A 27211-nucleotide genomic window follows, 5' to 3' on the forward strand; every position below is an offset into this window, starting at 1 on the left:
GGGAGACCACTCTGGTCCCTCACACACTACAATTACTTTCCAATACAGGTGGTTCTATTTGATGCCAATATTTAAAGCTCCTGTTTTAGTTCTCCAGCAGAATTTGCATCCTCTGTCATGTTGCAGGGAAGTGATTCAGATAATACTTAATCATGGCCATACACACCATCGGAGCTTCATTATAATATGTAGAGCATTTGGAAGACTAAACACAGCTGCTCCTGACACTCTGATATGTGGACCTGGGTACAACAGCAACTGAAAACACTTTTCTTTATGTCTATGAGAAGCACACAGAAAACATTTGGTGTAGTGCGTGATGAATATTAACTTGTCTACCTGTACCTGTGACACACACACATACACAAAACATGAAAAAGACCATAAGCGCGTGAATATGAGGAATGATGCAATCATTGCTGAGCCCTGAAGATTTCTCAGCATTGTGTTTGTGTGTGTTGTGTGTGTGTAAAAGTTCTCACATCTTTATTGCCACACACTGTATCCCCCAGAGGCCTCGTCAAACCTTTTGTTTGCACACCAACTCAAGAATAATGGAGGTAGAATTAGAGTACAGGAATACTCCATGGCTTTGTTTCCCCCCACAGGAATACAGCCTTGGGAACACCATCATTATAAATTCTCTCAACAGACAAAGGTGAGCACCTGATACAAGGGAAAAAAATGCCCATGAAGAGACAAAGAGAAAAAGCTCAAATAATAAAAAATTCTGTACACATATTGACATGGAATTTATCTTTATTTTAAAAAAAACAGCTTTGTACAGGGACCAAAGAGGTCTACAAATGTCTGAGTACACACACAGTACAGATGTATTATGTTTACAATAGACACTAATAAACCACAACTAATAAATACAAACATTTTATATAGCATTTACATAGTACAGGGGAACTACATGTTATTTATTAAACAACAAGTCTTATCAGTAAATCAGTCGCAGGAAATCAGGTCTTCAAATATACTGAAGGTACCACTCAGTGACACTAATAACATTTTGGGTATCTGCATGCATCAAAAGGATCTTGTAATGGTACAGCAGAGAATTAGAGCTGGGTATCAAACCTAAATACTTCACTCATTACATTACTTAATTAATCTCTGACTCTACGGTTGGGTCCTGTCTACCTCTTCTTCCTCCCCTTCACCCGGCCGATAGACAGTTCTCCCTTGCGAGCCGGGTCCTGCTCAAGGTTTCTTCCTGTTAAATGGGAGTTTTTCCTTGACACTGTCTGCTTGCTTAGGGGTTCAGGCTCTGGGTCTCTGTAAAGCATCTAAAGACAATTTTGATTGTATAAGGTGCTAAATAAATAAATTGAAATTGAAATTCATTAACTTGAAACTCTAATTTTCTTGTTCAGCTAATTGTGTGAAAACCCAAACAAGCACTAAAGGATAATGGCTGCTGCTGTCCTCATCTCCACGGACTGAGACAGAAACACATTGTTCTTCAGGCAGGTTCATCAAGACTGGATCACTAACTGTGCAAAGTGTGAATCCAGTAAAGGGTTTTAAACTTTTAAAGTTTGACATTTTATGATAAGAAAACACCTTTTTGTATAAAATGTCATTCTTTAGGTGCTGGCTTATTATTTTAATAAAATGTTCCAACCATACCCAGCCCTACAGGTAATAAAATTGGTATAGTTACACTATCCTCATGCTATTATGATGTGTAACCACCTATCACAAAAGTACTGAGATTTATCTCTTAACTGGGAGTCAAAGGGACTGTAGGGAACTGTACTTTCAGAGTAATGGATTAAATGAACTGCAGCAGAGTATTTGATCTTCTATTGTGTTGATATATTAAATCTAAATATCAGATTAACTGTGAGACCTTTGTACTGTAATGTAAATCCATGAAACCATGTTTGATGAATGGAGGTTTGTCAAAATGTTGGTACTGTAACTGTGAATCTGTGTTTCATTTGTCGATAACAGTCTGGCAGTTGTTTTTACACCATTAGGATATTGCGAGGAGGGATTAAAATCGTTGCTGGACTCAGTGCCTCTCAATGATTGCCTGTTTAAGGTGATGCTTCCTCAGCCTGGGTCCTAAATGAGGGGTGGGGATGAGGTGGGGTGGGGGGAGGGGGGAGCGAGAGATGTTTGTTGTTAAACAAAAAAATTAATTTATCAGTTAATTTTTTAAGAAATCAATGTACTCCTGGGGAAGAAACTTTGAAGACAAAACTGCCAAATAATTTGGCTACTGAAGATTCGGATTCTTCTTTTCCTTTCAGCTATTCCCTTCAGGCATTGCCTCAGTGAATCATTTGCTTCCATCTCGCCATATCCTCTGTCTCCTCTTCCCTCATACCCACTACCTTCATGTCCTCCTTCACTACAACCATAAACCTCCTCTTTGGTCTTCCTTTAGGCCACCTGCGTGGCAGCTCTAACCTCAGAATCCTTCAACCGATATATTCAGTATCCCTCCTATGAACATGTCCAAACCATCTCAACCCCATCTCTAACTTTATCTATGAAACATCTTGCATGATTTGTCCCTTTAATGTACTCATTCCTGATCCTATCCATCCTGGTTACGCCAAAAGAAAACTTCAGCTTCCTCATGTCTTATCCTCAAAGCCATTGTATCTTAACCATACAACATCACTGTCCTGTAAACCTTTCCTTTCATTCTTGCTGGTACTCTTCTATCATGCTACACACCTGACATCTTTCTATACCCATTCCATCCTGCCTGCACATGCCTCTTCATTTCTTTGCCACAGTCCCCATTGCTCTGGACTGTTAAACCTACGTACCTGAAATCCTGCAACTTCTGTAGCTCTGCTCCCTGTGACCTTACCGTTCCACTGGGGTACCTCTCATTCACACACATGAATTCAGTCTTGCCTCGGCTAACCTTTACTCTTTCCAAAGCATCATCTGTCAACCTGTCCATCACCACAGCAAGCAAGAAGGGGCTCAGAGCCAATTCTTGATGCAGTCCCATCTTCACCGTGAACTCCTCTGTCGCACCTACAACATGCCTCACCACCGTCTTTCTACTTTCATACATATCCTACACCACTCTAATATACGTCTCTGCCACTCCAGACTTGCTCATACAATACCACAGCTCCTCTCTTGGCACCCTATCATACGCTTTCTCTAGATCTACAAAGGCACAATGCAGCTCCTTCTGACCTTCTCTGTACTTCTCCATCAGCATTCTCAAGGCAAATATTGCATCTGTAGTGCTTTTTCTTGGCATAAAACCATCACAAGTGCTCATGGGTTGAAAGGTTATTGAGTGCTGGAGCCTGTACCAGCTAACTGAGAGGTAGTGGTACCCATTGAACAGGTCAACAATGTGTCACAGTGCTGACATATACATAGTAGTTCACATCTACAGGCAATTGACAGTGTTTAACAGGAGATAATAGGTTTAGTTGTGAAACCTGCAATATTTTCAGGTTACATCTGGTTGGCTACACATATGGGTGTGTAGCTCTCTACTAATAGGGACACTAACAGAAGACCATTACCATGACTGCTAACTTCAGCTGTAATAACAAGTATGGGAGCACCAAAATGACTAACCAGATTTAGATATTGCCTACTGGGATATATAGACTGATCAGCCACAACATTAAAACCACCTGCTTAATATTTTGAAAGTTGACTTTGTGTGCCAAAACAGATTTGACCTGTCAGTGGAAGGAACATGGGACCTCTGGGGGTATTTTGTGATCACTGGCATCGGAATGTTGGATCCTTTGGGTCCTGTGCATCCACCCTCCTGTGTCACAGAACATCCACATGGACTGGTAAATCAACTGGTAAATCTTCACCACAACAGACCGGTACAGTGTCCTGCTGAGCACAGCAGAAGCTGCCCCAATCCCACTGTCAACCTCCCACTCCATTTTTTCCCTCACTCATGAATAAGACACTTGAAATCCTCCATTTGGCTGGAGGCTGGAGATTACTGTTCAGTGATGCCAATAGGACCATGTCATCTGCAAAAAGCAGAGATGGAATTCTAAGGTCATCAAAACTGACACCCTCTGCAACTTGGCTGTGCCTAGAAATTCTGCCCATGAAGATTATGAACAGAACTGCTGACTAAAAGCAGCCCTGCATACACAGAGACTGGATGGCCCACAGGAATGAGCCATCCACCCCACAGGATGTTTTGAGGGACACGGTCGTAAGCATTTACCAGTCCACCAAACACATGTGGACTGGTTGGCGAATTCCCATGACCTCTCCAGTATCCCTGTGAGACTGTAGAGCTGGTCCAGCGTTCCATGGCCAGGGCAAAAACCACACTGCTCCTCTAGAATTGATGGAGTCTATTTTCCATCATCATGGTGTAGACTTTCCCAGGGAGGCTGAGGATAGTTGGAACGCACCCTCTGGTCCCCTCCATGAATCCCCTCCATGAACTGCCACCTTACATGGAGGGGTCTGAGCACCCTAATGATCCTATGTTGTTGAGGACTGTTTGCCCCTGATAGGGCCTCCCAAGGAAAAGTGGTCCTGGGAGACAAAGCTCAGTTCACAAACACCATTATGAAGAAGAAGAATAAGGACAAGTGCTGCAGTCAGAAGGTCACTGGTGCTGTGGCTCGGACAGTCACAGAAGCAAAATCCCGGATGTGGGCGGACTTCAATGAGACCATAGAGAAAGACTTTTGGTCGGCCTTGAAGAAATTCTGAAATTCACTTCACCTGTCAGTTGTTTTAATGTTGTGGTTGATTGGTGTATATGTTTGAAGTTGTGGGGGATTTACACCACCCAGGTTTAAATAGCCAATGTGGCTACTTGTGTGTCTCTACTGTCTCTCTTTTGTTGTGTGATACGGAATACCTATCAGGTAAAGTTTGCTTCATGCATCCACTTCTGTCCCTGCAAAGAGTTTTTTTTTTCTTTTCTCTCATTCCTTACTGCGCTTCAGGGTTCTTTGGTGTCCAGGAGTTTGGAAGGTTCGGGTGGTTGCAGGACCTTCACCTTCTGTTGTGATGGCCTGGACCTCCAGTCTGTACAGACTGGCAGGGTGCAGGCCGGTCACCACCAGAACATTACTATCCTGAAAAGGAAGAGAAAAGACAAACTGAGAGGAAAGGAGTAGAAATTAGAAGACAATGTTTGAAGTGCTCAAGATGTGTTAAACTGTGGGAAAGCTGCTCAGCTAAAGGTTCTGAAAGTGTTTGTCAACGCACTGAATTGATTGTATAAGGTGCTATATAAATAAAATTGAATTGAAATTGAAGTGGACTCTCACATGAGGTATGGATTAAAACTCAGAAATTTTCGTATGCTTGCCTGTAGATGAATTTCATATGTTCTGTAGGCAGCTGGGGCCTAAAGGTTGGAGAAGTGGCTTGTGACCAGAGAGTCACCAGTTTGATTCCCCTCCGGGACAAGCAGGAAAAAACTTGGGTGTGGGTGGAGTGATTAATCAACGCAAGGCACTTAACCCCCCAACTGCCCACTGCTCCTGTGTGTTTCACTGCATGTTGCATGTGTGTGTTCAGTTAGTGATGGGTTAAAGGCAGATAAGAATTTCAGTATGTAAAAATATACTGACAAATAAAGTTTGAAGTTTGAAGAACCTTAACCCAAGTCAGTATTTATGTTGCTGCAGTTTATAATAGCACTGACCGGGGGTATAATCTGGGATTGGGATATGAGGCTGTGAGGCAACTTGTCGTTGTTGTGATGACTGGTGGGGATGACCTCTGCCCAGGTCACTTGGTAACCATTCAGATGCTCATGGGGAAGGACTGTGGACAAATCCCAACTAAAGATGGCTGTCATGTTGCCACCCTGGACCTCAAAGGATGCTGTCAGGTTGGCGGCCTTCATCAGAACCTTCTGATGGGATGCTGCTGGAGGAATCACAACTAGTGGTTAAATAAAGACAGGTACTAGTGTTCTTATGGCATGTTCATGATCTATATAGGGAGTAAGTGGTTTGAGGTCAAAGGGTCCCATAAGGAGCATGACAAAGACAAACTAGAACATACTGGTTTGTTTCTCAACAAATTTTGACCATTTTGCACATTTATGTATTTTTCCAAAAACCATGTTCCATTTCAACATAATTTGTATTATTTTCTATTTCTTACTCTTGTTCTACTGAAATTACACATTTAAAAAAAACAAATAAAGAAAAAAACAATTTAAATACATTTATTTGTTTAGCAAAGATTTTTGACAGATATTTTAGCAAAAATCAATTTTCATTCTTTACATCACTCTAAAGAGTAACTTGAGATGAAAGATGAGAACACTGAAACCACTGTCAGCGGAGCTGGTTGAACTAATTTTAGTTTTTTCATTTACTTAATTTTTAGTTCTATAGTTACTGCACATACTGGATTTGGCCTACACATATTCTCTTAAGTTACAAAAAATAATAAACATAAATGTGTACAATGTGTTTATTATCTTGACTTTCCCTTGGGATCAATAAAGTATCTATCTATCTATCTATCATTACGCATATTATATGTTTGAGCATGCTTCAAAATAAGAATGTGAGTAATAAGTAGGGACATAGGTGCAAGGTCTTTTGGGAAATCATATTATTCGCAGTGCTCAAGGCCTAATTTTGCATTTTGAAATGCTCAGGTTATAACTGACTTTAGAATAGTGCATTCACACATTGTTAAAGATTCAACTCCAATTCAGATGACTAGAAATAAAGCCCATGTTACATATATGTAATGGTTTATTAGCAAGTCACACAAGATATAATAACTGTCTTTACAGTGGCTGCTTTAATTTTATTGACTTTATACTTCTGCAGTGGAGGCTTCACAGCTGTTTTGTTAACATTTCTGTATGTTCTCTATTCTGTTTGTTTTACTAAGTTAGAAATTCCAAAAACTACAACTAACCAATGTGAACATTTTTTCTAACTTGGATGCTCAGTCTGTATCATATGATATGACAACGGATTAAACCACCATAGTGGCACTGGGTATTGATATGTTGATATTGACAACAGCAGACTTTCAGAGGGGAAAGCCTAGAAAGTGCCCAGGAGTGCAGAAATAAAATAATCCATCACTTTGACTTGATCATGTATTTGTATCACGATACCTGAGTTTTCAGTTATCTCACCTTTTTCTCCAGGGCAGGTAATGGGTTTTTGACTCTTGGCCTGGATGCTGACACAGGAAGGAGTGAAGAAGCTGGCAGACTCTGTCAGAGGATGACTGTTCTTGCTGACTGGCTGCAGAAGGACTTTGTACTTACATGAGAATAGCAAGCCCTGCAGGCTGACAAAGTTCTCCTAAATCAGACGGACAACGGACATAAGATCAGCTCACTACATGTATTATATCCCCTGTCAACCTGTAGAACTTGAGGTTTACATTTAGTTATTAGGTGAAATAGAATGGAAATTCATTTTTCAACAGCCTGAGTCTTGCAAAAAAAGAAACTTTGGAGGCAGGTTCACAAAAATTCCAAACCCAAGATAATCACAATCACAATTCCTAAAAGGTCTGTCAAGTCTATTATGTGTCTTGTGGCATTTTCATCGCCATCATATGTTTCAAATTAAATTCATATTTACAATGACAATGTTTTTACCCGTGTGCTGATCTTCTCCACAGTTCTGGTCTGGTTGTGTCCACAATAATCTGGTCCCCAGCGGACTCTATAGAATTGAACTGAAGGATCTAAAGGAGCAACAAGAGCTTACAGCACTATCCTGTAACAGCAGGTCGATAACAATAAATGGATCTTCCTAAAGGAGGAATCTAACAGTTTCAAAATGATGTTTTCTGTACCATCTTTATCAGTCAGGAAAAAATAAAAAGGTTGACATCATTATTGTTGTTTTAGGTTGGAGATGTTGGACATGTACCTTGAAAGACCAACTCTAAAAAAAAGAACAAAAAAACATATTTTCCCCCAAACTAACTCTCACTTTAATTGGCAACAAAATAATTTACATTAATACAGGTCAAATGTGTATGCAGTTGTCTGAAGCTCAATGTCTTTATTCTGTCTTTGCCAGAAACAAAACAGAATTGAGTAATTTTGTCTAAGCCTAACTTTCATTATCCAATGATGGCTTACAGACCTCAGTGTCATTCTCCGGTCAACTACAACAACAAAGAAACAACTACAGCAATTACAAAAAAAGTCAAACTCATGGTGGCTGCTATACATAGTGTAGGGTTTAATAGGTTTTAGGCTATACAGATTCCTAAGTAGTCTAAATTTAAAGAGGGGGTAATAGAGAAGAGAAATACGCCAATTAGCCACAACATTAAAACTATTGACAGGTGAAGTGAATAAAATTAACTATTTGTTTACAACCTTGGGTTCTGGCAATCATGTGAATTTTCTTTGATTACACACCACTCACCTAAACATTGAAGACCAAATACATCCCACCAACCAGGATGCCCCACAGGTGGTATTTTGTGGTCAGTAGCATCGGAATGTTGGATCCTTTGGGTCTTGTGCATTGAGGATGTGAGGCCTTTTCACTTCACCTGCCAGTGGCTCTAATGTTGTGGCTGATTGAGAAAACTTACAACAACACACCCATATACATACCCATGCTTCTCTGCCAGTAAACATGAACCTGCAGCTGACCGTCATGGTAGAAAGGTTTCCCCACATCCAGAATATCACCAGTAGGTTTTCCTGGAGCAGCAGTGGTGGCTTGGAAACAGAGAAAATATAACCTCACAGATGGGAACTGCTCTATACTACAGTATAGTCTTATAACAACAGAGAATTTAATACCCCCATTTACAATTAACAGGAATGAAGCAAGTAAAAAATAATAAATATGGATATTCAAAATTTCAGTGTTTGGGAACAATAAAACTCAACCTACAGGGTCTAAAGGATGAACCTAAAACTGCAGTTCCTCAAATGGCCTCTTGACACTGGCTCCAAAAGCAATTTGGTTCCCATAGACCCCAATATTAAAATGTACAACTGTACGGGGGTCTGAATTTTTATATATCTCGCTTGTTATTTATTTTAAAGGTGTGACTGCTTTCAGTAACAGCCTGCTGCAAGCTGTTAGCCAGGAGTTAGGGAAGAGTCAGGCACTGCCAAGATGGCAGCAGCTAGAGCTGACACACTGAGCTTCACAATGGCCCTTCACAAACCACGGAGATTGCCAAACTCTCTGTTTTGAATAAGTATAAAAACATACTGCGCTGAGTAGTGAAGTGGAGGATGGCTCTGGGTCCTTTGAGCTGACTTTGTCCCCAGTAAGACACAGCCTGGACCTCCACATTGTAGCTCCTGTTACACTGCATGCTGTCCAGTTCCATTTGTCTCTGCACACACACACACACAGACAGACACACACAACCACACAAGTGACCAGGATCATATACACACAAAAGAAAGCTGACACAACAGAAAAGAATATAGAAGCTATATTCTCATCTGTAGTTATGCCACCATGAAATCAAAAGCCATGGCATCAACTTCATATTGTTCTGCAAGAGCACTTTCCTTTTCAGACACTGAAATGGTGACATTAATAAAGGAAAGTAGGAAAGTGACATATCTTGTCATTGGAGGGAACTCACTCCAACGAAATTTGTTCTCTGCATTTAACCCACCCAAGTGACGTGCACACACACACAGCAAACCCGGGGCAGTGGGCGACCGCGTGCAGCGCCCGGGGAGCAGTGGGGGTTAGGTATCTTGCTCAAGGGTACCTCAGCCATGGACACCGGGACGGGGAATCGAACCAGCGAACCACCGGTTACGGGTCAGACACCCTAACCGCTGATCCACGACTGCCCCACTAATCACTAATCTTGAAAGCCCATCTTGAAACTGTTCTTTTTGTATCGATCTTTTGTTCAGCCAAGTTTAACATTTGTGTGAAGCATCCGTATTTTAGAATTTGTAACTTATTTTAAGAAAGTTCAACATAAGATAGGATAACTTAAGACTTTATTGATCCCCAAGGGGAAACTTAGTCGTTACAGCAGCCAACAGCACTGGAAAAGTACAAAAAATATAAAATATTATAAAAAATACAAAGTTACTTTAAAAGTAAAAAATATATATATATATATATGGTTGTATAGGAGATATACACTAGTGGTGGCAAGTTCAACTCTTTTTACTGAATCAAATCATTCACTCTCGAACAGTAAATTGAACGAATCTTTTTTTGAGTCATTTCATTGATTTTTACAGCAGGTGGCGCTGTAGCCCTCTTGTAAAAAAGGCCACTGGCTCAGTATGCTACTGTCTACATCAGTCTTCAAGAACTGATCAGTCTTGCATGTGAAAAAGATTTTTAACACCTCAAAGACATATAGTCTCATATACAGCTTCGCAATGACTGTTTACAATTTTTTATTCCTAATATTACACTTTTATTTCTTTCAGTTTAGTAAGGTAGAGTCCACTAAGTGCTATAAGACCCACGACCCTCAGAAGTGTTTCTATACCCGTGGTACAATGGAGAAGTGGGTATACTCTGATTGTAAGTTGCAATACCAATTCAATTTCAATTTTCAATTTCAATTTATTTATATAGCACCTTATACAATCAAAATTGTCTCTAGATGCTTTACAGAGACCCAGAGCCTGAACCCCTGAGCAAGCAGACAGTGGCAAGGAAAAACTCCCTTTTAACAGGAAGAAACCTTAAGCAGGACCCGACTTGCAAGGGAGAACTATCCTGCTGATAGTCGGATAAAAATACCACACTGTTACAACTAAAAGTCCAGCATTTTACTTCATGTATTAAGTACTCCAGTGCCAGGTCTTCAATAATAGTAATGCATTTAAACTACTCATTTTTTTTCATTTGTCTTGCCAGAAGACTTTTACACACTACAATTTAAGCAGGAAGGGAATTTAGTCATATGGAACTCAGTCTATAGGACTTGCTGCATACATACTGTTAGAAGAGAAAATAAGATGAATCAAGTAACCTCAGAGTATTCCTTACCTCTCTGACTGTCTTCCTTCTTTTGGTCATGGGTGAAGCAGAGGGCTGTCCAACTGCAGTCGAGCTCCAGCTGACCTTGTAGTGGTGGATGGGAACATCCAGGTCAGCAGGCATGCTCCATTGGAGTCTAGCAGACACTGCCCTGCCAGGGCCAAAGCTCATATTTGCCACTCTCAGCTCCGTGGGAGCTGGTGGATTGGAGGGTTCTGAGGGTGTTGGAAGGATGTTGTTAATATTCATTCACATGCAGCTGCAGAACAACAATAAACAACATTAAACATTAAATACTAATAAATTGTACATTTTAGTAATTCAACAAAACTACACACCCTCAAGCACACAATATGCTATGGCATGCACATGAGATACAATTTGCTCTTGATTACATAGTGCACATGAGATATGTGTATGTGTACATTTTTATTTATACAGAAAGCGCAAAAGACACAGAGTGCTGGGAATGATTAATTCTGAAGGGCTATCAGTTAACAGTTTAAGTAAAGCATAGAGGTTGCATTATATGTAGATCCATAGCTAGAAATATATCCTGATATATCATGTAGGTCAGAGGCCTTCAGAATTAGTTTCACATTTCCACAATAACATGTTGGCACTGTATGTTTCTGTAAACTACAGATATGTTTCATATGTGTCACATAACAATTTTTACAATATGTGACACATCACATACATGTAAATGAGCTGATTTTCTTGTTATTATTTGCAGGGGTTGACAGTGGTGTGACATCTTAGAACGCTGGCAGAGTTTCTAGGCATGTTTCTGGTGACATAACTTTTTCTTTGTGCCTAAACCTAAACAGACCATAAGCACTGTCACAACATAAAACTAAAAAATGAAATATGAAGAAATGTAAAATTTCAACATAATTTTTGGTTTGCAAAAATGTACAACAGCAACATTTATTCTGGCAGTCAGGCAGCTCCCCATGGCAACTACAGAAGCCACACAGGAAAACAATAAATTCTCTTCAATTCAGTTCAGTTCAGTTTATTTATATAGGGCCAATTCACAACAAAAGTTATCTCATGACACTTTCCAATTAAAGCAGGTCTAGACCAAACTCTTTAATTAAATTTTAATACAGAGAACCCAACATTCCCCCTTGAGCAAGCACTTGGCGACAGTGGCGAGGAAAAACTGCCTTTTAGAAGGCAGAAACCTCGGAGCAGACCCCGGCTCAAGATGGGCGGCCAAATTCTGTGAGCGGAACAGAGCCTTTCCCCAATTTTAGAACCATTGCTTTAAAAGTCAATTCTATGCTGCTCTTCCTATAACAGCCCATCTGCTTGGCTGTCTGATGAAATTAAAATAACTGGATAGCAGCAGTCTATAGTGCAGATGCAGATCATGTGGATCTTCTTTCACATACACCACCCTCTGAGACATTGCATATAGACAGATAGATAAGAACACTCATGCATGGACACACACTGATGGTATCCATCTGACCTCTTCTGGAATAGATGTGTTTGCTGGGAGTGGTGAAGCCTCTGGTCCCATGGGTGTTGACAGCTGCCACCCTAAACTGGTACCAGCGACCCGGCCGGATGTCAGAGAGCCTTGTTCCCTGCTCTGTGGTCTATGAGGGGCAAGGCAGGGTGTTGGAGAAAACAAGACAAGTGATGTCTCAGGAAAGAATTTTGGATAATAATCTTACAATGAGGATGTGTGAGGAGTGATTTAGTGTGAACATGAGACAAAAATAAGGATAAATGTGGAAAAAAGGAAAAAACGTGTTTTAATGTGGATGAATACAGAAATTTAGAGTTTCATCCTGACAGTGCTTCTGTGCCTTCCAACAAAGGGCTCCTGTGTTTTTAAGGCAAACATATCTTATATTTTAATGAAGGAATTATTTGGACATTGTTCTGATATTAGGTGGGGCGCTCCAGTAGCTCACCTGGTGGACCATGGGGACCTTTTGCTACCTGTCATCCCTACTCCTTCTACCTACATTTCATCATGAAGCAGAAATGTGAAATGATCTTGATTTAATCTTTGTGGTTAATGCATACATATGTATAGCATATATGTACATATATGTGTGCATATATGGATATATATAGTTGAAAGACATATATGTAGGGGGCCAATTTCGAATATGTGCATATATGTTGGAAAATATATGTGGTACAGATAAAAAAAACATATATGTTCATATATTTTCTTTCCGTGTGGGGTAATTTGAGACAATGAGGTCTTAGTCGTTTTGAAATTCTGTATAACCTACAGACACCTTCTCGATTAATCAGTGCAGCATAAATACACCAATAAACCTAGCGATAAACTTAAACCTCTTACAAAAACACTATTTGTGATGTCCAGAACATTTTCTGAAGTTTTGACAGAAACTGTAGTAAAAGTCTTGAGAAGTCATAAGGACTGACATATCAATTATTTTTAGTTAGTTTCTCAAGGTAGAAGCTATAGTACAAAGAGTGCCATTTTGAATAAGATTTTATCCCATCTGATTTAACACAGTAAACTAACCTGTGTAACCATCTGCCAGGATGTTGCAGTGTCCTCACTGGGTTGGATGCCAAAGTTCCATCTCCGCTGCAGAATGTAGACAACAGGCTCAGCTGAGATGTTGAAGCGGGAGGACCAACGCACCTTCAGCTGACCAGAGGAGAGTTCTTCAAAGCTCAGCTCCTTCTTTGGCTTCAAAGGTGCACCTTGGGAAACCCACATCATCCTGTTATGAAAACATGAAATATACATCCTCCAAAAAAAACCTGAGGGGATAATCTGAAAGTTTGCAGTAGATATTCGTTCAGTTCATACATGTACTTCTGATGTAATTCTGCTTGGCAATAATTTGTTCTCAGAAATGAGATCAGAATGAATCTGATCTTTTATAAAAGGTCAGCCTAGTGAGCCAGCAGACTGATGTATTACAATTTAATTAAAGAGTTTGGTCTGGACCTTCTCGAATTGGAAAGTGTCATGAGATAACTTTTGTTGTGAATTGGTGCTATATAAATAAACTGAATTGAATTGAATTGAATCATAGGTCTTGTAACTAGAATTAGTCTTGTCCCCTATCTCTCCCAGGTACCACCATCTCATCTGTAATTCTCAGCACGCATTAAATTCCAATTCAGGTCAATCAGTATCAACCAGAGCTGCAGGGATATACATCTTCACTCAGTAGTACTGAGTAAAAAGGCGAAATGAGTTTCCCCACATTATTCCTATCCTGTGTGTTACCATCATTAAAGCCTGTACATACTGCTGCAAGCTCACAGGATCTCCACAGCTCTCTTTGATGCCTCTTCTGACAATGGAGGCCTAAGTAGGGTAAGCTCTACCTGGCTCCCAGCAGCACAGCTGCACAGTTTGTTAGCAAGAAATTTTGAACCTGAAATTACCTTAGGCTTGGATAACATCTTTTTTCAGTTGACAAAAGTTGACAGTTTATGTAGCGCCATTGCTTCACAACGAGAGGGATCCAGGTTCCAGTCTGGGTCTGGGCCCTTCTGTGCATGAGTTTGCATGTACATCCTGGTTGCTAGTCAATAGCATAGCTGACACACAAAGCCACACACACACACACAAAAGAACATGCAAACTCCACACAGAAGTGTCCAAACCGGGATTCGAACCTGGAACCCTCTTGCGTGAACCCATGAGGCGACTTTGCTAACCACTGCTCCACCATGCCACCCATAATAACAATAATTAATAATAAAATAATGATCAAAGATCATGGAAGTGTATCCATTCTTTTTAATTAGGTGGAGTTGGAGGGGTGATATTTTTGGATATGACTTTATGTATTGAAGACATACAAACAAACAGGTATCTGGTCATTTTACTAGAGACAACATATTTGGGGTATTGTGTACTTTTATTTGAAATTTCAGGTGCTTCATTGGGATGAGTCTTCAACTTTCTTAGTTTCATTTCACCTGTCTGGTTTTAAAGGGAATAACAGATCAAAACTGAAACTTGCCTGATTCCACCTGATCATTATGTGTTCTTTCTAAATAATGTATTCAGCATCCCTTCCATATGCTCCACTCTACAGAGCTTGGTTTACAGCAGTTTACAAAAGTGTGTTGGTTTTTGCCAGCTGTGTTTGCACAGAGATATTTTGCTTGTGCTTTCCCTAACCTCCCTAACCATTTTCTTTACACAAACACTGATTCTTTCCACATCTTAACCATTTTCTGCCTAGACTTAATCAAACCTCAACCATAGTGTTGACAATGATCAAGTCACATCACTCCTGTAGTGGAATCCTGTCAGTGATTACATGCAGTACTGCAACTAGATTGTAATAATTACATTGACTTTCTCCTCATCAGATGCTAAATAAATGGTTCTCTGCTTACCCTTGAAAAGGTCTTTGGGGGACTGGCAGGTGTGGCCACAGCCATTAGAGCAGCACTTCTTCTGAGAGGAGCATTCTCGGTCATGATCGCAGCTCTCCACGCAGGCTGCTGCAAAGCCAGTGGCTCTCTCTGGAGGTGGACAGCTGCCCTGCTTTACAGCCAACACTGACTGAAGGAACTCACAGCTGGTCACACACTCCCAGGGCTTGTTGGGAAACACGTACTAAATAGGTTGGGGGAGACCAGTTAACTTATTTTTTTTTACCTGGTTGGAAAAGCTAAGTCACTAAGCTCTGTTTTGTTTGCTTGTTTTTTGTTGTTGTTGTTCAATTTTACTCAAATCAAAATTGAATGATTTAGAATTTTTGACTCAAACAAGTTTTTCTTTTAATGATACAGGCTACGAATGTGCAAGATACTAACGTGTTCACTATATATGCATTTTATATATGCAAAGACAATCTATCCTTGCCTAGGTGTTTGTGATTGCCTGCAGTCTAATATTTTCCATAGAAATATCACAATATCACAAACAAAATACAGAGAACAGAGAATTTTGTGCATTTAAATTGAATGATCACACAAAAACAAAAAAGGTGGTAGTCATCATTCCGGGATTTCAAATCAGCATAATGCAACATCCAAACATCCAAACAACATAAAAACATTAATGAAAATATTTAAATAAGATTGAAATAGTATTTGGAAGGACAACAAGTTCTATGTATTTAGCTCTCTTCCTCTCATTGGCTTCCTCTATCCTTGATATGAATACGAGCCTTTAGCCCAGACTTGTCAATGCTGATAAATTGCAACTCATATATTGAAGTGCTGCTGCGTCATTGAGAGAGATCTCTCCCAGGCTTTTGACTAGTTTCTCTGTCACTGTTGGAATTCTAGTACTGCCTAGGGCAAAGTGGAACTGGCTGGCTACTCTTCCCAAAAGTATTACATGGCAGGACAAAGACATAGAATATTTTAGTGATATTTTCTTCTTGACCTGCCCAATTCTGATTTTAGTGCTCAGAAAGCGTTCAGTGTGACTGTGTGTTACAGTGTACCTCACATAGCTCTCTGCAATTGCTTTTTCTCTGCTTCTCCCAGGATTCTTTGCAGGGCTCCAGGCACTGTGGAAGTGAAAGCAACAAATGTGAGCAATGATACAGATACAATAAGATATAAATGAGGAGATGCTATGTTGAAAAGAATTGATCATTAAAACATATAGAAATTTTGAATTTATCAACTATTCATTTTCTAATTATTTAAATATTTTTTGTAAAAATACCAACTAAAGCATTATTAACATTCTTACCCTTCTGTTGAGGCATCTTAAAAACATGTCTTTATTTTTTTTCTTCCCTTATGTGCTGATGATACTGTTGTTTGGATTGATAAATGAACTTATCTATCATTATATGCAAGTTGATGTGATGAGTAGGTTTTATACATAGGCTTTATATATTGTGCCTAAAAATTGCCAAATTTTAAAACAGTCTAAAAATATTTAATCATTTAAATATTTGTTTAATCATTTTGCAATCATAAAATGCAACCTCCTCAGGCAGATGTTTCTAAATTGATCGAAATACTGTAGCTAGATTCCAGCCATGTATATAAATTCTGGTCTCCAGAGTTAAGGTCCTGTAAATTTTAATGTACAAGCGTCCACCTGGTACGACTTCTGCCTAAGAATGTAGCGCTTCTTGAACTGGAGAAAACATTGCCTGAGCATATATTCTAAGTTTCAATTACATTTCCTCCAAAATATAGTTGAAAAAAGCTAATCAGCAGCATTTAATCATATTTTGTAGGAAATACAATTGAAAGAATTAGTTCAACAAACAGCCTGCTATCTTATTCTTGTTAGTTGTCATATCAAAATGTAAAAGCTAATGAATGTTGTCCTGCATTCTCAGGCTGTTTCTGGAGCATGTCACCAATTAACAGTATTGCCCTCTGTCCCATAAAGCTGTATCCTGCACCAGTAAGCAGAGGCAACCCAGGGGGAGGGGTGAGTGTATACTGACTATAATTTCATGCTGTGGTGAGGAACAGTAGGGAAGCAAGCAATATACACCAGCATCAGAAGGACGTGGCAAGTTGTTTGAAAGTTAGGGATGCACTGAAAACTCTGAACATTCTTGTGTTGACACTCAGGTCTGCAGAGAAAATGTCTCAGGTGTTTATATACTCATATGTATGATCTTATAGAAGGAAATAGACATTGATAGACAGACATTGACTGCTAATTGCAGTGCTGATTAGATCAGTTTTCTGATCAGTAAATCAGTTTATTTATATCGTGCCAATTCACAACAAAAGTTATCTCATGACACGTTCCAATTAGAGCAGGTCTACACCAAACTCTTTAATTAAATTTTGTAATACAGAGAACCCAACATTCCCCCATGAGCAAACACTTGGCGACAGTGGCGAGGAAAAAACTGCCTTTTAGAAGGTGTAGATGTAGCAGTGTGTTACATTTCTCTGTTTTCTCTTTATTATTTTTTTTAGTTTCATTCTATGTAATGGCGAGATTAGGACAAGAGAATGTACAACCATAACCATAATCAAATGAACAAAATGTATGCATTGCTACATGAAGGTAAGATATTGTGGCCAAGGTTTATCCTTGAAAATATACCTTAATTGCTGCCTTGAGTTCTCCTACAGCTCTGGGATCAGCTTATTATGTTACTGTTTTAACAGTCATGGTGATGATGACTGGTCTGAATGTGCTGGTAAGTGGGTTTTATTATGTGTTTAAAACAATATGATATCATAAGTTGATATTCCGTACAAATTCTGCATCTAAAACACATATGATTTGTTATTATTTTTTAATGCCTGTGTGATCTGTTTTCTCTCTCTCTCTCTCTCTCTCTGACAGCCATTGCACTAACTTTAAACCTCAAAATAGATTTACACCTAATACTGCTAGAATCTGTTTTGTTCTGGCAGTACTACTGACTGTGTATGTGTACAACTGTTCTATATGCCCTTGAATTTAACTGAATTGAACTGAATTAAATTGAACTGAATTGAATTGAATTGAATTGAACTACAGACAGTGCAGTTTAATACTGGCTTATTATTGCATAACAAGCATAACAAATTATTGTACCACAGGCATTTAAAACAGACCATTATTTAAAAAGCCTTCACTTGACCCAGACATCTAGAAATCTATAGACCGATATTCAACCTCCCATTTGTTTCTAAGATACTTGAATACTGATACTTTCTGCTATGTAATGAAGACTCCTTGAAGCATGTCTGATAGCTCTGTACAAGGCTTGCCATTTTCCATCTCCCTTCCCTGGTATACACAGAAGAACTCATCCAATAATCTAGACTGACATACCCACCCCCATGCCATTCCTGGGATCACATCAGCGTGAGTTCGTTTTCTGCTCCATTTCAAGGTTAAATCAAGCATTCCATTTCACTATAACACAAATAAAGCTGACCCGAGGGAACTTTATGATGTGGCTGAGAGAGATTTGAGAAAACACCTTCGTCTCCACTGGTGTTGAAGACAGAGCCATTTTTTTTTGTCTAGGCTGCAGAATTTAGCACCAAATTGGAATCCAAGTTGCTCTTTTAGGTCACAAAACGTGACTTGTGTTTATTTGGCTGCAGTATAAAGCTGTGTGTGTGTGTGTGTCTGTTTTGGCACTTTGTGTGCACCACTCCCCCATGACCTACCAGAGATAATGGAGTGAACAACTTCTCTGCTGACCGTGCAAAACGCTGTTCTTTAGCGCTCAACACTGTTTGATTCACTGCCCAGACAAACCCCTCGAAGAGCGAACAAGCCCTGTGTTTGTCTGTGGCTTCCTGTTTCAACAATTCGCATTGTCTTTGAAAGTGTTCCAGACCTTTAAACATCCACAGACAAGAGCTCGGCTATTCCCAAGGAACAAAACTGCAAAGCAAATTATTTTGCAAGTACTTTTATTCATTTGAAAATATGAGTTGTGAGGAGGAGGAGTGAAAGAAAAAGATATCTGGCTTTCTATCAAACATCACACCAAAGCTGTAGGGAGCACTGAAGTTCACTTATAGCTGTCAAGTGCTCCTGAAAGAAGGTCACTACAACAAACTTAGTGCCAGTTGTCTAAGATGTGAACTAAGACACAAGTGTCAGTGCATACACATGATGTGCCTCCATGGCTCCAATGCATAACAAGCTGAATTCAACTGGACTGTGTGGGAGTGTGTTGCTAATCAACTCTGGCACTTGCAAATGGCTGTCTGCCTAGAGAAGATAGTGACAGAAGGATTAACAAGCACTCATTACTACTAGGGTCTGTGAGGATGACAAAGGGCCAAATGGTCATGAGCCAAATTGATGGGCTGACTCACAGCAACAAGCCTCAACAAGCTTCTCATCAGGCCTCTCTGAGCTTAAGAGCACAGGGATGTATCAATACTGGGATTCCCTAGACATGGATGTATTATGGGAACTGGGTACTCTGAACTCCAAGATGAAAATCATTCTTCTGAATGAAGAGGTATCACTCTGTCACTAAAACTAAATGTTAAGCATACAAATTGCAGGGGTTTTAAATAATCCAAAATACTACTTCACACAAAAAACAAATCAAATATTATAAAAGTAGTTCATCAGGATTTAAACCAGAATTATATTTAATGTTGACTAATTAACCATTGAAAACACCAAGCAAACAATACGTGTGAATAAAGTCAGCCACAGCCCTGATGTAGTTCTAATACATATTGGCCTTTGATCAAGAAGCTGCAGACATGATGAAAGAGCTTTGAATTCAGTGGTAATCCTTCAGTGAGTACCTGTCATGACAGAGTAGTTCTGACAGCTTTTGGTTCTCACACTGATTTTACATCATCATATAAGAGCTTCTCATTTCACAGTTAACTGCCATTAAACAAGTGTAATTTGGAGGGAAAATATAGCCAGCATGATACACACAAAGGGCAGATAAAAATCTGAATGACAGCATGCTGAGTATGTTGAACTTTACAAGGTAGGATCTGGACTTTGTCCTACTTTGTCACCTGCTGGGTGTCCCCACAACATACATGGTTTCACCCCTAACCTGTTTGGTTCTGTTTAAAATAAACTGTGATGTCTCTATCAGTGATACCGGGTCCTGCTCAAGGTTTCTTCCTGTTAAAAGGGAGTTTTTCCTTGCCACTGTCTGCTTGCTCAGGGGTTCAGGCTCTGGGTCTCTGTAAAGCATCTAGAGACAATTTTGACTGTATAAGGTGCTATATAAATAAATTGAATTAAATTGAAATTGAAATAAAATCCATCTGCTTACCATGAACTATCAAGAAAGAGACCTCCATAAGTGTGTTGTGTCCTTCCTGTATTTTATCAGTTCCTCATTAAACACATAATGACTTATGTCATTATGTTGCAGTTTACACTATTACTGTTAGTGATGAGTTATTTGGTTGTGACCTGTTACAGAAAGGTCAGTCACTAGAACAATAATAGCTCAACTAAACCAAATTTAAGGTGAGAGAGCAAGTCCTAATCTAACTAAATCCAACTTGTAAAAATAAGTTTGGGACTCAGATTTTTCTTCATTTCTTCATTCATACATCATCAAAACCCATGCAAACATAAATTCTTTTATAATCTTTGGTATTGAAATAAATAAATGAATGTCTGGCTCTCTCTCACTGGAGATCAAAAATAAGCTTTTCACTTTTTTTGGTTCACCACAATGTGTTATAATCACATATTCTGCAAAGTAAGGTTGCTAAGTGTGGGGTTTTGCCCTGGGACCTGTTTCTCTTCTTTTTTTTCTTTTTTTCTTTTTTTTTTTTTGAATGTGTTGTTGTGTAAGGTATTTTTGTCAACAGCTTTCTCATTCAAAGCTGTCTCCCAAGATGAATCAGGTAAATTAGATGTTTCACTGCTACAGTAACATATATTTTGTTATTTCATTTTTTCATATATTTTATGAAATTCCATGAAATCAATAAACTACATATTGTCATGCCTGGTGTTTTTTGTTATGCTTTGTCTTTTGATTTCTGTCCATGTGCCATGTTTCATGTTTGTCTTGTCATGTGTTTCCATGTATTATGTTTGGTTTGGTATTTATGTTATGGTTTTTGTCATGTCCTGTTTTATTTTGAAAAGCGTCACTTCCCCTGTGTGCCCTGTTTTCATGTAGCTTTGCTTTAGTTTTCCTGATTGCTTTCTCCCTCCTGATGTGTGTCACCTGTGTCTCGTTGTCATGTCTATTTAGTCCTTGTCTTCCCAGTCACCTTTGTCCGAGCGTTGAATGTCTTATGTGTCATGACAGGAGCTTTTTTTTGTTTTTTGCCTTGTCTTGCCATGCCATGCCATGCCATGCCATGCCATGCCATGCCATGCCATGCCATGCCATGCCATGCCAGGAGTTTTTCCCCACAGTTAGTCATAGTTTCCGAGTCACAGTAAGTGTGAGCTTGTTTAGTTAGGTTTTGTTTTCTTTAATAAAGACTTCTGACTCTGCATCGGGGTCCAGTATATTTCTGCGTCAGTGACGCCGACCCATTTTGACACATATATTATTAAGAAATTATTGTCATCATAATTATGTTGCATCTATTGTATATGTATACATATGTATATGTATACATGCATGTTTGTCAGTGACAGGGGCTTTATGTAAATACAAGTATACACTGACTTAATTGGTGGCTGTCGATGCGCTAACTTAGAGCAAGCTTAAATTGGATCCTATTTTCCCTATGTAAACACATGAACCAGGCATCTGCAGTGAATCTTCCATCATCTGCCTTATTATAAAATAAACAAATATTTCAAAAAAACATACAGAAGTTGCATTAAATACATTACCAAAACTTTGCTTTCATGATGTGAAACAGATAAGCTTAATCCAGATAAAAGCATTAAAAATGTGCAAAATTAATTTGAATCAAAACTAATTCAGGTAAAGGTGCATTTAATCACAACGACTTTTGAAATGGGTGGCTAAAATGTTATTTTGTTTATGTGGAGTATTTATACATATTTTAAATCTTATTTGATTGATGTTTTGAACCTTTTCCCGTAAATCACATTGAGCTTACTTGTGTATGAAATGTGCAATACTACTGAATTTAATCCTGCATCCATTTTTTCATCACATATCACAAAGCATAACGTGCACATGACAGGATGTCAGAGGAGATTGGTATTGACTGCAATATATTGTAATTTCCGGACTATTGAGCGCACCTGAATATAAGCCACACCCACTAAATTTAAAAAGAAAAAAAACTCGTACATATATAGGCCGCAATTGTCTATAAGCCGCAGGTGTCCACGTTGTCAGTCTCTTTCGTTGTCGCTCTCAATGTCACTTTCGTCTTGAGGCAAAATCCATAAATTAGCTGCATCATTGTTTAAGCCGCAGGGTTCAAAGCATGTGAAAAAAGTAACGTCTTATAGTCCTGAAATTACGGTAATATAATAATAAGATGTTATTTAGGTTATTTATATGTATTTATGTATTCACATATCATCATGAATGATCATACCCATGTATCAACCATTAATTAAAAGAGAATATCCCGATTAAAAAGCATTGCTGTTGATGCACATTGCACATGATAGGAGCTCTTTCTATCATGAACTACTTAATACTGCAATAAAAACATTTTCCCCCTGTGATCATTCTTTAAAGATCCAGGATATCTCACTTTATCACTTTAAAAGGTCTTAATAATGCAGCTGGGGAGATGTCTAATTCTCTTGTCATGTCATCGCAATTACCCATCACTGAGTATTTCTTGTGGGAGTTTTTAAATATCTAAAAACACTTAGTTCTTGGCTAAGTTGTCATACAGTAGATGTGAAATAAAATGATTTGAGCATGACTTCATTAAACTTTTATGATATGAACATAATATTACAAGGGGAAGCTACAGGCGGAAGTGCATTCCATTTATTTCTCGCTGCGTTTTTGCCCATTAACAGAAGCACAAACAGATTTCGTAAAGATTGATTCGTAAAGATTGGAGTAACGCAAAGTGAGACGCTTTTGTCTGAGCAGAAACTTATTTGGCGTGTTAATTTCTGTTAACTGTACTGCCAACTGTGCTACGTTGCTGTTGTTTTATTATTAGGGACTGCCATGTCAATTGTTTGCTAAATTTAATTCGATTTGCTTGTTTGTTGCTTGTTTACACTCTGCAGGAGTGTCTTCCTTGTTGAGCTTATCGCCGCCAGCCAGCAAACTGATATTTTTTATTTTTTAAACTTGATATTTTACCCGTTGAAGGCCCGTTGTAAAGCCTTGTTACCATGTGGTAAAATAAACCAGTTTATTATGCCTCAGTCATAGTTAAGATCCTCCCTGTTTTATCTGCTTCTTCATTCAGTTTTATTTATATAGCACCTTATACAATCAAAATTGTCTCTAGATGCTTTACAGAAACCCAGAGCCTGAACCCCCGAGCAAGCAGAAAGTGGTAAAGAACAACTCTTTTAACAGGAAGAAACCTTGAGCAGGACCCGGCTCACAAGTGAGAACCATCCTGATAGAAGAACCCTCTTACACACACTTCAGGCATCTACAACCATCTGAGTGTGGGGATCACATGGTAGTGTAACTCAGGTTTGCTCCATCTCTCTGTTGAACACGTGTTAGATCACTTTGTTCCCCACTCTCTTGGTTCAAACCATCATGGCATAGCCGCCATATTGAACCCGATGAGATACTCATGTGACCTCGTCTGCCATCTTTGCTTTCTCCCTTTCCCTCTCTCTTTCTCTCTCTCTCTTACACACACCACATGCATGCTTTTGCTTTTCTGTAATATTGTTTGTGCATTGTCATTACGATATAAGAAAATGTGTTGGGACATTTTTTGAGATGACTCATGCCGTCAGGAAATTTACTTGTCATTGCGGTTCTTGTGAGTCGCCATGACAAGTGAATTTCCCCGCTGTGGGATCAATTAAGTTCATCTTATCTTATCTCTTACCTTGTCTTAGGAGGACAATCTGAATACTTAAAGAACTAAGTGAGGTAGGCCTAAATGAAAAACAGAATCCTTGATGTCTTAATGAAAAATCACAAGAAATGGGGGCTGTGACTAAAAAAAGTTTGGAAACCACTAGTTACCAACCTTTGCGCAATGTTTATTATCATGACACCAGCCCAAGGATCCGTTATTCTGTAAAGGAAAATAATAGAGAGACAAAGAGAGGCAAAAATTAGTAAGTCTGTCTCACTGAATTAAGTGCAGAGGAATAAATGCCCTTTAAATGCCCTAATTATAGGTTACAGTGCTATCACAGCTCGGAAGGAGCAAATATAATTACAGTTTGTAAAGAGCATTACAGAGCTCCAGAGTTCACACATTATATAGCACAACAAATGACTGTTTTTCTTTCCATTTGATTGGTGTCCTTCATGGCTTCAATGTTGTGAGCCTGAGGCAGTTTTGCTGAAAAATAATGAATGCAGACCAAGGAACACTTGTCAGGTTACATGAAACAGCGTTACAACAAAAGATTTATTTTTTTGTGACTTGAGAGGCAAGCAGGTATCTAATCAGCCACCACGTTTTTCTGATCTCTTGGATTTGTTAAGGCGTTAAATCAACAAACAGCGGTGTACTCCTAGCCTAATCAGTAGACATTTATGAAAAATATTAAAAATGGCTATTAGACAGGATTGAATTTCTTAACCCAGACAACTTTTTCCCCCGTGTGAAAGGATAAGGCTGGAGTTATTCTACTTTTTTTTTTATTATTATTATTATTAACAAATCCCACAAAACAACAAAACCACCAATGTGTTTGTGTGTCTCTGGCTCAACTCCAAGCATATTGGCTCCTACTGATTGTGTGGGGGCAGCTGTGGCCAAAGGTTGGAGAAGCGGCTTGTGATCGAAAGGTTGCTGGTTCGATTCCCCCAACGGACGGGCAGGAAAAGTTTGGTTGTGGTGGAGTGATTAATGGGAAAATGCCCCCCCCTCCATTAGCTGGCTGATGTGCCCTTGAGCAAGGCACTTAACTCCCAATTTGCTCCCTGGGCGCTTGATAGTTGCAGCCCACTGCTCCTGTGTGTGTTTCAATCAGTGACAGGTTAAATGCAGAGTAATTTCCCAGCTTGGGATTAATAAAGTAAATAAAAAATTAAAAAATATAATATCTTCACTACTAAAAATGCTTACTAATTTCCCCCAAAACGGCAAGTAACTGTAGCTTATCAAACCCTGCTCAAACAGAAGGAAATAGTGATTTGTCTGGGACTGTTTCAGTAGTGGATTGTTCCGTATTTTGTGCTCTAGTGAGTATTTGTGCCACCTGAAGTAAATGTGTAGTTGAGCAAATGCAAGAGTGAACGGCAGAGAGTGAATGAGAGGTTTCAGTTTCAGTGTTTCAGTGAATAAAAGCAGGATTTGAACCCCCTCAGGTGGACAAAATATTAAAAACATCATCATTATCATTACCACCTTTCTGACAATGTCAACAAAAACAGAAGTCGGCTGTTCAGAGGTGGAAGAAGTGTTCAAATTAGTACATTTACAGTTAATACATTTAGTACAAAAGTATTCCACTACAAGTGAAAGTCAAAATTCAAAATCATTCATTACTAAAGAAAAAGTATTAAAGTATTATCAACAAAATGTTTTAAAATTATTACATAAAATGTCCCTGTCAGTTTCATTATATACAGCCTGATGGTTTTGGATTCATACTACTGCTGCATTAGTTTGTATATTGCATTTTATTGCTTTAGATGTTTAAAGCTGAGCTCATTTTAACTATGTTACATACCGTTGAGTTGTTTAATCTACATTAATCCATCATATCCTATCCTAATGATCCTTTTGAGAGCGATGGATCAGGTAACGGCATGTCAGAGGTGCAGTTTTGAGGATCTAAAGCGCTCTACCTCTTGGCTGGGTGAAGAAAAAAAGGGCAAAATATTAGCGGTATTCCTGACTTCATCAGATTTCTGCTTTTTTTTTTTGTGAACTGGACCATCATTCTGTGGTGTTATGATTGGTTTAGGTTGAGTGTACAGAAATAATATCAACATCACTCTGAAGCCTGGTGAAAGAGACTCCCAGCATTGCCTATGTATGTGTGTGTGTGTGTGTGTGTGTTCAATACAGACTTATTTAATATATATAACTTATTCTTTATAAGAGTGAGTGAGTGAAACAGAACCGTCATGAGATCAGATTTTCACCACATGATTAACATGGCCAAACATCTGTGTTATTTGCACAACATTGCGTCTCTCATTAACACAATGACAATATTTCATTGAAAACATCACTAAGGAAAAATAAAAACACATTCCAACATGCAAAACATCATGAAAAAAAAAAAGTCAACAACATAAGTTGATTTGTAATTAAATGAAAAGTCGCTGGTGTCCCTCAAACATACTGATTATTATTATTATTATGCCTCTGAAATAGGGCCAGCATAATATATATTTTGCACGACAGGTAGTAGCGGTTATATTTTAAACACAAAATCACTATTGGCAGGGAAACTTACCTGCAGCGACGTGGAAAGCGCCGCCACGCTGTGCAAACTGAGGCAACGGGACACGCACCTCGCCCTGGAAACGCTGTCCGACCATAACTCTTCATCGTCGGTATCGTCGTGCTGCTTCCTGGCGCAAACACCGGAGATGAAAAGGAAAGTAATCCACACGGGCAGGCTCATCGTGTTGTCCAGCGGTGAGGCTGGAAGATGTGAAACAAGATGATGCGGTGGAGAGTGATCTGATGAGGGTCCACTTTAAATAGAGGTGTATAGCTAAGGGAGGAGCTATGAATTCTAGGCGTACACAGTTAGGGTCAGGGTGTTTTAATAGGAACTGTTAACCTGTACCAAAGCATCTTCTGTGATTATGGTATAAATCTTTCTATATATTGAAAAG

The 27211-nt window shown here is 39.0% G+C and overlaps 1 protein-coding gene across 1 annotated transcript; it reads right to left on the reverse strand.

Annotated features, from left to right (window-relative positions):
• Nucleotides 1-1380: 1380 nt before the first annotated feature.
• Nucleotides 1381-27211, reverse strand: anos1a (anosmin 1a). The gene is made up of 14 exons (XM_046382290.1): nt 26824-27211; nt 24429-24476; nt 16367-16432; nt 15306-15528; nt 13459-13643; nt 12418-12547; nt 10947-11152; nt 9177-9303; nt 8564-8671; nt 7586-7674; nt 7112-7283; nt 5645-5868; nt 4928-5069; nt 1381-2079 (listed from the first exon to the last, which is right to left on the reverse strand). The coding sequence occupies exons 1-14, from the start codon at nt 26992-26994 to the stop codon at nt 2027-2029; spliced, it is 1944 nt and encodes a 647-aa protein (XP_046238246.1). The 5' UTR covers nt 26995-27211; the 3' UTR covers nt 1381-2026.

This window comes from Scatophagus argus, chromosome 24 (assembly GCF_020382885.2).
Source record: "Scatophagus argus isolate fScaArg1 chromosome 24, fScaArg1.pri, whole genome shotgun sequence".
In the NCBI taxonomy this organism is placed as follows: Eukaryota; Metazoa; Chordata; class Actinopteri; family Scatophagidae; genus Scatophagus; species Scatophagus argus.